We start from the raw sequence: 13372 nt of genomic DNA, 5'->3' as shown, positions 1-13372 counted from the left end.
TTAATTCTTTGACTGCCATGTCGGTTACTGGTGCCCTACGTGGCACACTGAAATAATTATGTTGATTTCTGTTTTTTTATTGCTTAGATGGGTGGATGGGCTCACAGCCCACCCGGTGTTAAGTGGTTACTGAAGCCCATAGACATCTACGACATAAATGCGCTACCCACCTTGAGATATAAGTTCTAAAGTCTCAATATAGTTACATCGGCTGCCCCGCCCTTCAAACCCAAACGCATTACTGTTTGACGACAGAAATCGGCGGGGTGGTGGTACCTACCCGAGCGGACTCACAAGAGGTCCTACCACCAGTGCTAGCGCTATCTTTGTCTTCTTTTGTTTTTCATGTATGTTTTAGATTTCTTAGAGATAGATGAATTCTTAGTATTTTCGGATTCGTCTTTCCCCAGAGTCTACTAAATATTCCGGTGCCTCAGTAACAGAAATTGACATAATTACTTCAGTTTGCCACTAAGGGCACCGGTGACGTACATGGCAGTCAAAAGGTTAAACAAAGTCAGACCGTACAGAGCGGCTAGCTGTGTCGAGCCGCCTCAAGCACGTGTCGCATGTTACAGAACGCGGCGGCGAGCACGGAGCCGCACCCGCGCCCGCCGCGCCACCAGCACGCGCCCGAGCCGCGCCGACAGGACGAAGTGCAGGTACATCTATCTATTAATACGTGAAGCAAACTTTGCACCCCTTTTTACGAAAATTTCGCAGACGAAGGAGTATAATATTTCCTACATTTATAGAGTATATAGAGAAGGAGTGCAGAACGCAATTTTTTTTTATTATGCTTAAGAAATACATTAAATCAATAAAAAAAATATTACACACACTAACACATTACCATGTATTTGACACAACACATACATAAAAATATACTGTTTGTTTACTGTCCATTGGGAAACTTTTGTTATTGTTTAAAGTCTGTGGTCGAATTGAAAATAGATTAATATTGTTTGTCTTTAATATTATTGATCTATAGTGCAGTTTTGGCGAATACTGTGATAATATTGTCGAAATATAATAGTGTTTGACAATAGAACCATAATAATGTTTAAACTTATAATTTAAATTAATTATAGTCGAATCTCGACTACTGCAGGGTTACTAGTCTATATAAATCAATATCATTTTATTATGAAACGCTTGAAATCGATTCCGGAATTTAATAAAATATTTATTTAATTCTTAAATCGATTACGGCTGCCGGCGACGCGCTCGCAGCACCGCGGTCGTGTTGAATTTACTTATAAACTACGACTTCACGATGAAGTAATATAAGCAAAAAAATAACACCATTCAATTTAGACACAAAATAAATAATAGAATCTCTCCCCTAGAAATATCTATTTATTTGTATTTTGTTAATACATTGACGGACTTCAAGCATTGTTTGCCGCTAAAACAAAAGTGATACAAAGAAAAGTGTGATAGATGCATTTGGTAAATGAATTGAACATACATACATACTCATTGACATTATACAGTAATTAAACCAGTGCACATAAGGAACAATTGATTCTGTAAAATTTTCGCCGTTACATCAAATTGATTAATGTAATGTAAGCTGCTGCTAGTAGGAAGTCAGTGCAGGTAGGACGCAAGTCACGATGAATGTTATACCAAGATACATGGTCATATTTAGGCTATTGTTAGATTTAGCAAATTTATTTGAGTGCTTTCTTATTTTGCGTTCACATCAGAAACGTTCTGCCAAGTACCGATATTAAATGTATTTAGTTTCAAGGTCAAATATCAATCTCGTAAACAAAATACGAAAGCAGGATCGACGCTAACCGTTGACTCTGCAATCTAATTTCAATGTTTGTATATTACTACAGGAACTTCGTAAGTTTGGTCAAGAATTCAAGTTGGTGTCTTCCCCCGCTCCCCCCGCGCAGCCCGCCCTCCCCGCCGCCCTCCCCACCGCCCTCTCGGCCGCCACGCATCCGCAACATAACCCACAACCTGCGGTGAGTTTCCACATGCGTATATTTAAAAAAAAAACATCCAAATAAATAATCGCTGTTTACATGAATTCTCGAGATGTTGATTACGGAAATGTCATCCATTTTAATATCAATATAGTAGACATTTAAATTTCAAAAGGTTTTCTATGAAGAATCCAAAGAAATCATTTTTTTATTTTTTGTTTATTGCTGGGCCGGGTGGACGAGCTCACAGCCCACCTGGTGTTAAGTGGTTACTGGAGCCCATAGACATCTACAACATAAATGCGCCACCCACCTTGAGATATAAGTTTTAAGGTCTCAAGTATAGTGATCACTTTTGAGTTTTATTAATTGAATTACCATTTTTATACTGGTAATACACGCCTGCATTAAAATACCCTATTCATTTTGTAAATATCATCTTTTATCATCAGGTTCAACAAGTACAACAGGTTCAGCAAGTTCAACAAGTTCAGCAAGTCCAACAACAAGTACAGCAAGTACAACAACAAGTGCAGCAAGTTGTTGTGCAGCAAGCGTCCCACCGCGCGTGCTCGCCGCCGGAGGTGTCCGCGATGTCCGGCGCTCCTCCCGAACACCACAAGCGGCCTCCGCCCCACCAGACGCCTCCTGCACATCATAATAAGGTACAATAATACAAATGATTAAGTCTAAATACGTCAAGAAACACCAAAATGAACGATGATGTTTTGGGCCCAATATTAACGAACATTTTTATTGAAAGACTAGCTTTTGCCCGCGACTCCGTCCGCGTGGAATAGTTACTTTGGCATAACGCTAAATTTTACCCGCCTCTTCATTTATGTAGAAGGTGTTAACCGTTTCCGCAGCGCACGCAGTGGAAGTTCTCAAAAGGGATTAAAACCCCGATTTTGAGACATTCTTTATTGGTGCTCCGCTTGCATTGGTCTTACCGTGATGTTATGCCTTCCTCGATAAATGGGCTATCTAACACTGAAATAATTTTTCAAATCATACCAGTAGTTCCTGAGATTAGCGCGTTCAAACAAACAAACTCTTCAGATTTATAATATTATTAGTATAGATTGATTGATCCTCATTGTTGTTACAGGTTTATTTTATATAAAAAACAGCTAACACATTAACGGTATATAAACTGGAATTTCCTCCGCAGTCTGTCTCTACACAACAACAAACGCAACAGCAGCAGACTGAGAGTGGCTCAGAGCGAGAGAGTCCGGCAGCTGTCTCCCCCGGAGTGGCTCTCACCCTCAAGAAGTCTACCCTCAACCCCAACGCGAAGGAATTCAACCCTGCAGTTAAAACTTTCACGCCGAGGTCTCCAACCACGCCCACACCTAGCCGGTGAGCTATGCTTTGCGACGCGCCTTGGTCAACTTGTGACGAAATCAAGAAATTTAATTTCATATTCGCGTATTTACTATCCGTATATCTAATGATAACTTGGCTGAGATATTTTTCGATTCCAATAAAACTGATTCTCATTCTGGCATGTATTAAGATACTTTATTGCTACAATCAGTTTTGTGCTGGTGGATAGAGCGTATTGTAGCATGCAGGCGTGGATATGACCATCCCAGCCATTTCTGTCAAGAAGGAGTCATTGATATCGGTTTGAAGGGAAGGCAATGACAATACAATTAAGACTAACCCCACCTATTAATTTTGGTGGCGACACTAACGATGAGGTCTGTGAGTTTGCGCTCATCTAAGATAGTATAAATAAAAAAATCACTCACTGAATGCTTAAAATTGCATCTATGGAAAGTAGATTTATAATGTGAATTTATACAAGTAGATGAACTAAAAAAAATAGCAATACAACACGTAAATTGATTGAATAGTTTAAATAATTCTACTTTAAAAAAATTAAATCATCGCATGTTCTTCTAAGTGTCCTCTACCTCGGCTTATTGTATATCTAACATAGAATTTGGCTAGTTTTACAAATTATGACCGACTGCATTAATCTTTGTTGGAAATTATTAGCCTTGAATGACAAGATTGATTAAGAATCAGTGACGAAATTAGTTTAGGCAGTAAACTGAGAAAACATAGTGAGGGCAGAACATGAGGAGGTCATAACTGTACCTTGACATAAAATGTACTGAAACAGCACGTGCAATAATTAAGCACAATAGTTATGGAGTAATACCCAGTTTTCTGTCTAATTTTAAAGTTACAAATATATTTATTAGTTGTTAGATAAAACTTGGGTGCCACACTGACCAGGGACAGTACCTAAGGCTCTGAATGCTAATTCCTAACATCAGTATGCGTTTAGAATAAAATCCTTTTGAATATTTACAGTAAAAATCTATTTACATTTATACAGCTTCTAAAATATGCAAACTAAATGTTAACATGAGTATGTAACAATGAGTTGTCACAATATGATGTATTGTGTGCTATGATGTACTGTGTTGTATAATTGAAATTGTTATTATCCAGGCCACACACGCCGGGCACGCCGTCGGGCGTGGGGCTGTCCGGAGTGAGCGTGATGGGCCCCGGGCTGGGCTACGTGCCCGCCGCACACCCCGGACCCCCGCACATGGTACGTACTTATGAGTTAGGTCCTCAGTGATCCGCCAAGACAGGGTCAGACTTCAAAATATTTAAGAAATTTCCCAGGGTTCTGAGACAGTGGCTTGCATTAGAAAAATAATGCCACTGTGTAAAAGTGAGAGTCATAAACATATCATATGATTCGTACCGACAAGAGCTCACGTTCGTTCTTCTTCAAGAAGAAAATAATGTACCTCGTCATTGTCACATAATATGTCTTATACCTTGACCTGCGACCTCTTAGACTAATATTAATTTTCGGTCTATTATTAAAAGACGTTTTAAGGAATTATAGTTTGAAATCATAAATATTCTATTTGATGTCTCTAACACTGATATTATTCTACTATACAATTGGTGATGTTGGCCAACATATCTAAATTGTTTGTGAAAATTAAGTGAATTTAGTTTTTAATACAAACTCATCTGTGACTCTACTACAAAGCGGTAGGCAGCGGCTTGACTGCCCCTGGCATTGCTGAATTAAATGGGCGACGGTAATCACTCACCACCAATCAGGTGGGGGACGTATGCTCGTCTGCCTACTAGGGCAATAAAAGAAAATAAAAAATAAAATGTATTTTATTATGACGACAGGTTGCAGCCGTGCCCTACGCGATGGTGGCCACCCAGCAGCCTCCCACATACCTTCCGCACCCGCACCCAGCGGTAAGTTCCACACTATAAACAATCATTTTAAAAGAGTACACTAATAGTGTAGAATGTGGGTAGTCAGTATATTACATTTATGTAATTATTTAAAATTAAAATACAATACAGTGGTTTTATAAACCCTGAAACTCTCATTTCTACAGTACAAGGCGTTTAAAATTGTAAAAACATTAAAATGTAGTAAATTGAATAAACGACAAGTTTGTCTCTGCATTAGACAATATCGCGCCGTGACGAGTTGAAGGGTCACGTGAGTAAACGCACGTCGCGAAGGATTCGTTTTCGGAGCCGAGACGGATGTGAGATATCGAATCGACTTCAACGGTCATCGACCCGTCGCGGACGCGTTAGATTTAACTTTGTTGAACTGAAAATTACTTTTATTTAGTGTTTAAGAATATTAAATAGTTTAATTTAGTCATCAAAGTTTTGTAACTCATTAAAGATATTCAAACGCTAATTACCTAAAGTTAGGTTACCTACCTAACAATTAAATAGTGCCAGCCCTACCGAAAAACTCTATTGTACCCTTACGCGACCCGATTCACCCAACGCCTGGGCAAATAGGGACAAGTGAGTTTTTGTAACGTTTTATGATTATTCTTTAATAAACCATATTTTTTAAAGCATTGTACATGAAAATTTAAACTATCGGAACCTATTATGATTCGTTTTATTATTATAAAAACGATTTAAATCAATGTCGAATTTAAAAACAGTCCCGATTTCCCCCCATTTTACGGTGTGTTTGGGGGAAAAAAGTCCCGATTTCCCCCCATTTTACGTTGTGTTTGGGGTGCGACAGATGGAGCTGAGCTGCGATTGCCGTCAGTACGGGCCGCCCATATTCGTGGTGCCGGACAAGCGCGACCGCCCCGACGCGGTGAGATGACGGGCTTACCGCACGGAATATTGCTTGTATAAACCGATAACAGAATAATTATATCAACTATATACACCTGCCTAGTTCGATGACAACATTCAAATATTAATGAATTTAAATTTCGTATTGGTGATCTAAAATTTGTAAATTAGATTCTCTAACAAAGTAAATTAAGTAGTATTCACCTTACGCACCGGTGTGATTAGTGCGAGTTTTTTAACGTTCTCGATAACGTAAAAGTTAACTTCAATTTGTATGGAGTTGGAATGTTTGCCTACGTTTGCCGCTAGGGGCGCTGTTCCAATTGCGTACAACTTTGAGTTAACTTTTACGCTATCGAGAACGTTAAACTCGCACTAAACACATAGTGCGAGTTTTTTAACGTTCTAGCGTAAAAGCTACTGAGAGCTAGCTTACTAACGTTTGCCGCTAGGGGCGCTGTTTCAAATCCATACAAATTTGAATTAACTTTCACGCTATCGAGAACGTTAAAAAACTCGCACTAAGCTCACAGATCGCCCAGACATTGAACAAAAAAAACAAACAAGTTGTTGACAATTCGCATATTGTTTTAAAAGGCTTATAGTTTCAATCGAACTTTTGTATGTCGGCGCCAATACATGTGCCGCTAGTAAATATTCCGTGTCTTAAACCCGAACAGCGTGTTGTCCCGAGTGAAGTGATCCAATAATAATAATAATAATAACGTTAATAGTGCGCTTCGTTCGTAACATTGTTCTGCTCAACCCAAACACGAAAACTGGCGTTATGATACACGTCGTATGGATGTGCTTTTTGTACCTGAGTTATGGGTTCATTCTGTGTGCTTAGAGCAAGTTTTTTAACGTTCTCGATAGCGTAAAAGTTAACTCAACTCCGTAAAGCCTCCTTGGGCCCGCGATCTGCTCTCAACACCTGCAGATCGTTGAGTCTCACATACCCCGCGCGCCCCCTACGCGCGGGGACCTCGTAGGAGGTTCGGCCCCGGCCCGAAAAAAATAATCTGTACGGAGTTGAATCGTTTGCCTACCTTTGCCGTTAGGGGCGCTGTTCCAACTGCGTACATTTGAGTACTGCGTACGCGATTTGAGTTAACTTTTACGCTATCGAGAAAGTTAAAAATCTCGTTCTAAGCACACAGAAGCTGCTCATTATTTATCGTCTATTAATCTCCCTTTCTATTAGATTTTACGTAATTAGTTCGATGTAATTATTTTTTTCACTGTAAGTTTATTAGTGTCCAATATATTTACATATAGAAGCCATTTTTATTGAATTATATTAACAGGATTTTTAATTATTGATTTCATTGAAGATGCAATTAATATTTGACACATTGAATTTATGTAACGGTAGATTAAATTGCCCTAATAAATTTACAATATACATATACATACATAAGTAAACTCAGGTATGCACAACTAACTAAAGCAATAAGTAATAATTAACACGTTGAATGCCTAATGAAACATCGAGTATTTTCATTTAGGTCACGGTGCTCACCGGTGAGCCTAATCTTACTGAACCGTTCGTGCAATGAGGGTCACCCGTGAGCCTTTTAAAGTAACTAAACTAGACGGTAAAACTAACTAATTTTTGGCAAATAATCGTATTTTATAAATTTTTGAAGGAAAATCTCAATTTGATAAAAATGACTGATTCCTTGATTTTGGCTTGGCCCGAATGGTATATTAAGTAGTATGCTAGGCCCACCGGTGGGACTAAAAGCGTTCAACGTGTTAAAAACACGAAGTCTAACTACTGGACAAAGTTAATTTAAAATGTGTAACACTGAAGCCAGGCAATGATATGACTTATCAACACCAAACTCACTATAACTAGAAATTAAGTTAGACAGAGAGTGAAGATAAAGAAAACATTAACCAAACTAAATGAGTAACATTTTTTCATGTTTGCCTTTTGTCACTAACTTTGTTACGTTTGAGTGATTTTATTTTATTTTCTTTAAAACTAATATTTTGTAAATAGGTATTTACTAAAACAATATAATTGAGGAATAAATTAACACTTTCCCATTATTACTTGTGCAAGTGTATTAAGAAACAATAATATGAATTCTGATTAAATTATATTAATAATCAAATTAAATATTTATTGTCTAATGTTAATTCAATCGCATCACTAAATTTTTTCACTCGATTCCAAATTTACCCACTCTTCGGACATTGTCCATAATTTTTCAGCTGAATTTCCTATAATGTCTCTCTTATCTATGTTTTCAAAGTCATCCTCAAATTCCTCATCACTGACAGCCAAGTGAATTACATTTTGTGAAGTGTACATTGAGAAAATCTTTTCAAAGATTGTCCCTTTGAGGATTTCATAAAGCATTCCTATAGCAGCGCTCCTCACTGACACTCCGTAGCTGTCCAACCTCTGCGATAGTTCACTACTGAATAAACCGTAACATAATTTTGAATTGAAATAACTTTGAAATCCTTTGGCGTTTAAATTATTTATTTTCCCAAATTTCTGTAGACAAGAAGTCGTCACTATAACCCGGCTCGGTGCTGACTTCTTTAATGTCGGCACCAATAAGATTGTCAGTAAAAATTGTCCATAGTAGTTTGAGACGTGTGGTGATATTCCAACGTCTTTGTCACTCGCGTTTACTTCATTATTTAACACAAGAACATCTAATTTTAGTTGTGTGTTTCTGAATCCTTCGACGAACTTCCTCACTGATGTTAAGCTGTTGAAATTTGTGTACTCAAAGCTTACGTTTTGATTCTTTGATTTTCTAATGATTTTTTTTAATAATTTAGCCCCTTTATCTTTGTCGCTTGACGTTAAAATAACTCTGGCGCCCCTCTTTGCCAGATCCAAAGCCGTCTCGTAACTGACTCGATTAGTTCCTGTTATTATAATGACCTTCCCGGTTAGGATAGCCTTTGAGTAAAACTTATTTAATGTCAGCTTATAATAAAAAAATAGTACAGGGAGGAATATTAAAGAAAAATGCCACATTTTCACTTATCGCGTGTTAGATTAAGACTGACTTCGCATATGACAGAGTTGAGTTATCGCATTTAATTATAACCCGATAGTGCGATCGATAAATAAATAAATATTTAATTAAAATACAGTGTTTGTTGATGACACCTACTTTTTTCGATGTTAATTAAACTAAAGTGAAATCTGGTCACGCTTGGCGCTCTCACTGTCTATAAGTAAACAATTGTTTATATGGCTCTCGATGTGCCGACAATGATGGATTTAGGCCCTGAATATCGCGCGGCATTTTATCTGAACTAATTTTCAAAGAAAATGAAGAAGAGGTTTACTGACCTTTGTCTCTGAAATTTTTGCTTTTCAAAAATTTTGCCGCCTCTCAAGTTCATGCCACCCTAAGTCTGGGCCTCACGGGCCTCGGCGTAAATCCGTCACTCTGGTACGTGGATATTTTGACGGCTTAGACACAGCTGCCGATCTTATAGGCAAGATCGAAGTCTACATGTCTCACTCCTCAAACCAGAACGCGTACTTTCTTCGTGGCGTACATCGATGATATCCCCTTCCTTTGTACGTTGATGGTATTATGCTATATTACACTACGAATTGTGGATGCTTAATGCACGAACAAACAGATGTTTATGTTCTTATTTTGACATTGTTCTTCTTCTTCAACTCGTGTTCATCTAATGCTGAGTGTAGGTTTCTTCACATGCACTCCATTTCCTTCGGTTTCTTGCCTTTCGCATCCAGTCCCTACTAGCTATATTGACCAGGTCATCGGTCCATCTATTTGTCTGCCCACGTTACGACGTCCAGTACGACGTGTCCATTCCACTACTTCTTTGCTCCACCGATTCTCAGTGTGACGGCATATGTAACGGGTCCACTTCAACTTTCTCCGAGAAATCTCCAACAAACCAGATCTTCTGCGGATTTCGGTATTGCGCACCTTATTTCGTAAAGAAATGCCTAACATAGCCCGTTCTAATTCAACGTTTATCTTATCAAAAATAAAACAATTGAATCCTTATTTTTGTCCATTATTTCATTGTCGCGTCCTAATTTCACGGCCACCTTTTAACATAAGTGGTTTTCATTCAGAAACGCCCCTTATTAGTTTCCGTAATATTCCTCCATCAAATTATTTGTAAAACAACAATTTGTACAATCTTTAACAGAATGCTTATGTTTTCCAGTACATGAAAGTTCAGCGGTTATCAGATAGTTAATTGACATTAAAATTGCATCAATTTAGTATTTGCTCATAACGTGCTCTCGAATACGTTATCGTTATGTGAATTGTGTTACCTCTGCTCTGTTATGAAATCTTGACCTTGCGGAATTTTCGACTTAATTATATTTTAAACGATACTTTTATACAACAAATCAGACATTTAAATCCGAACCCTTTTGAGGAATTTGCTATGCACATCGCGCAATATGTTTTAACCTGTTTCATGCCTAGTTTGCCAAATACCATTAATCAACTAAACAATATGTGACAACCCTAATAATTGTAACTATGTTGTATAACTTGATACATTTTCTAAAGCACCATAGCAGCCGATGAACATAATAGTTGTTTGATAAATCGGTTTTAGTTTTTATTTAGTCGAGGGCTATTAAAGAGAATGTGGTTGTTGTTTTTTAGCTGGCGTATGGAGCGGCAATGGGAGGCGGGGCCGGGGTGGCAGCCGGCGCCGGCCAGCACGCGCCCATACCTACACAGCAGCAGAGGAACTTCAGAAAGAGTGAGTATCCCATTCGTGTGACATTCCACTTACATACAGTAGAGATGCGAATGTTGCGATGGATGTGTAGAGTAACGAGGATGGATAGAATACGGAACGAATATGTCAGAGGAAGTCTGAAAGTGGCACCTGTGACAGAGGAGTTGAAAAGTGCGCGCTTAGGATGGTATGGACATGTGATGAGACGAAATGACAATGAGGTTGCTAAGAGAGTGTTAACTATGAATGTGGAAGGCTATATAGGAAGAGGTAGACCTAAGAAAAAATGGATGGATTGTGTGAAAGACGATATCTGTAAGAGGGGAGTGAATGAAGAAATGTTATATGATAGAGGTGTATGGAAGGATAAAACATGTTGCACCGACTCCAGGTGACTGGGAGAAGGCCAGGAGAATGATGAGACATTCCACTTAGGTTTTGAAATGAAAACTTTGGCATCGTTGTGATTCGAAAGTCGATTTGTAATTAATTACATGTGTGTTACATGTGTTACGCGTTAAATGTTAAATCATCATAAAATCGTATAGGCAATTAAAAATACTTCATGCGTCCAAATGATTATTTGAGGTCAGGTACAACAGGGAAACAGAACTTTAATGCAAGAAGATTCTCAGCGCTTAATTTTTGTTTTGCAATATTTTTAGGATTACTTGTGTTATGGATACCAGAGATTGACATACATTCTTAGATACCTTTAAATATATACATACATAGATAACAAACAAACACCCAGACAAAGAGCAAACAAACCTCTTCATCACACAATGTTTGCCCAATGTGGGAATCGAACTCTGGACCCTCAGAGCAACAGTTAGGGGCGCTAATTACAGCACCACGGAGTCAGTCAATTATTGAAATACCTGGTCGACTGAGCATTTCCCATCTCCATCATATTACTATTATATTATTTTGATATTAATTGTAACAAACTGAAATAATCAAACCTTATCTAAATACCAAAACTTGATCGAAATTGTTATGACTCATTTCCGAGATGAACGATATTAATATAAGGATTACTTATTTAATTATATAAGATTAGATTGAATTATTATTTTACCGTTACTATGGGATGTTGATAGTCATATATTTGAAATGATACAAAAACTCAACCGAAAGCTTAAAAAATGGGGCAAATTTTATTGCTTCTCCCTTTCCGTAACAGTATGGTATCTATCTCAGGAAATTTGTTGTGACCATTGTAGATAAATGAAGACATGAGTGGATGAAGGGGACATGATGATACAATTTGTTAATTTTGAGAAAACGGGCAACAAACGTTTGCACTTTTACTTGTAGTTTCTCTTCGGACAAAACTCCTTCATGACATGCAATTTCTAAAAATAGCTTTTAAACCCGGAGTGTTAAGGTCTAAAATGATGTATAAGCACATAACACCTTGGTACTTAACCCCTTCATCCATTCATGTCTTCAATTAATGAATATTGTTCTGGTCCAGTGGGCGTCGGCTCCGGCATGCAGGTCGCAGCGGCCACCGGCCAGCCCCTGCTGACCCCGGCGCCCATGCAGCCCTTCATGCCGTACCCGCACCCGCCGCCGCATCCGCAGCCGGCCATCTCCTACCAGCACATGGTGAGTCTTGCCTTACTCGTACCTCACATAATGCGTGCAAACTTAGGCCTAGGACCATCACGCAAGAAGGTCAAATATCCCGTGATTGGCTAGCCTAGAGCCGGTGTTAAATTCGCTGGAGCGCATGGATCTGTCAGGTTAAGAATAAAACCAATAACTCTAGGGGGTCGTTGGCTCGTGCAATCAAATTTGCTATACATTGATGCGTTCGTCCAGGTCCGGCTGTATCCCGGCGGCGGAGAGGGCGCGGGCTACACGAGCGCGCCTCCCCCCGCCGCGGCCTCCCCCGCGCTGTACCCACCCCCCTCGCCCGCGCACACGCCGCACCCGCATCCCCACCACCACTACCAGCAACAGTTTCCGGTAAGCCGTACCACACGACGTCGAGACACTCTTATTTGTTGGGACTTGTCAGACTTTGGTTTTGAAATCATTACTGCCTCTCTTACTATCCTCAAATGCTTAGAATATGGCAGCGTAAATTTTTAGATCGTCAATAAATCTTTGTTAAATATTTCGATTTTTACTAACCACCTGGATGTGTCTAATTTCAGTTTGTTTTTAAGAACTGAGTAGCTACGTAAATTTTCGTTGAATAGTTTTATTAAATGTGATGACTGTGGTGACAGGTGCTGTGCCCGGTGATGGGTCCTGGCGGCAGTACGTCCCACCATCACCACCACCACCACCCCCATCTGACGTATCTCAACCACGCGCCGCCCACCGCCTCGCCACCGCAGCCACACCCTCACGCTCTACAGGTGACAACTCAATTTTGATAATCATTTTCAAAATCTTCGTTGTAATAATAATCGCGTTCTCCAAGAGTTTAATGTTAATAATTAGTTCTCTCAACTATAAAAAACATACATTTAACGTTTTGCACTCCCAACTTATTGATTCGAGTACTATATCTACAATGTCCCCAAAAGTCATTATTCCTTGGCCGTATTTTTAACAGTAAA

General features: G+C 39.0%; 1 protein-coding gene across 7 annotated transcripts in view; it reads left to right on the top strand.

Annotated features, from left to right (window-relative positions):
• LOC101743989 (ataxin-2-like protein) overlaps positions 1-13372 on the top strand; it is a 47229-nt gene that overhangs the window by 26906 nt on the left and 6951 nt on the right. For 4 of the 7 annotated variants that reach the window (XM_038016465.2, XM_038016466.2, XM_038016468.2 and 1 more), the window contains exons 9-19: positions 579-662; positions 1851-1982; positions 2396-2608; positions 3118-3308; positions 4416-4521; positions 5130-5201; positions 6010-6087; positions 10715-10814; positions 12274-12407; positions 12624-12770; positions 13037-13168. In XM_038016465.2, coding sequence (XP_037872393.1) covers positions 579-662; positions 1851-1982; positions 2396-2608; positions 3118-3308; positions 4416-4521; positions 5130-5201; positions 6010-6087; positions 10715-10814; positions 12274-12407; positions 12624-12770; positions 13037-13168 — 1389 coding nt within the window. The remainder of the gene's footprint in view (positions 1-578; positions 663-1850; positions 1983-2395; positions 2609-3117; positions 3309-4415; positions 4522-5129; positions 5202-6009; positions 6088-10714; positions 10815-12273; positions 12408-12623; positions 12771-13036; positions 13169-13372) is intronic. The other 3 variants (XM_062672907.1, XM_038016469.2, XM_062672908.1) reach the window with 1 other exon arrangement.

This window comes from Bombyx mori, chromosome 16 (assembly GCF_030269925.1).
Source record: "Bombyx mori chromosome 16, ASM3026992v2".
Lineage (NCBI taxonomy): Eukaryota > Metazoa > Arthropoda > Insecta > Lepidoptera > Bombycidae > Bombyx > Bombyx mori.
This window is presented reverse-complemented; position numbering and strand designations above follow the sequence as displayed.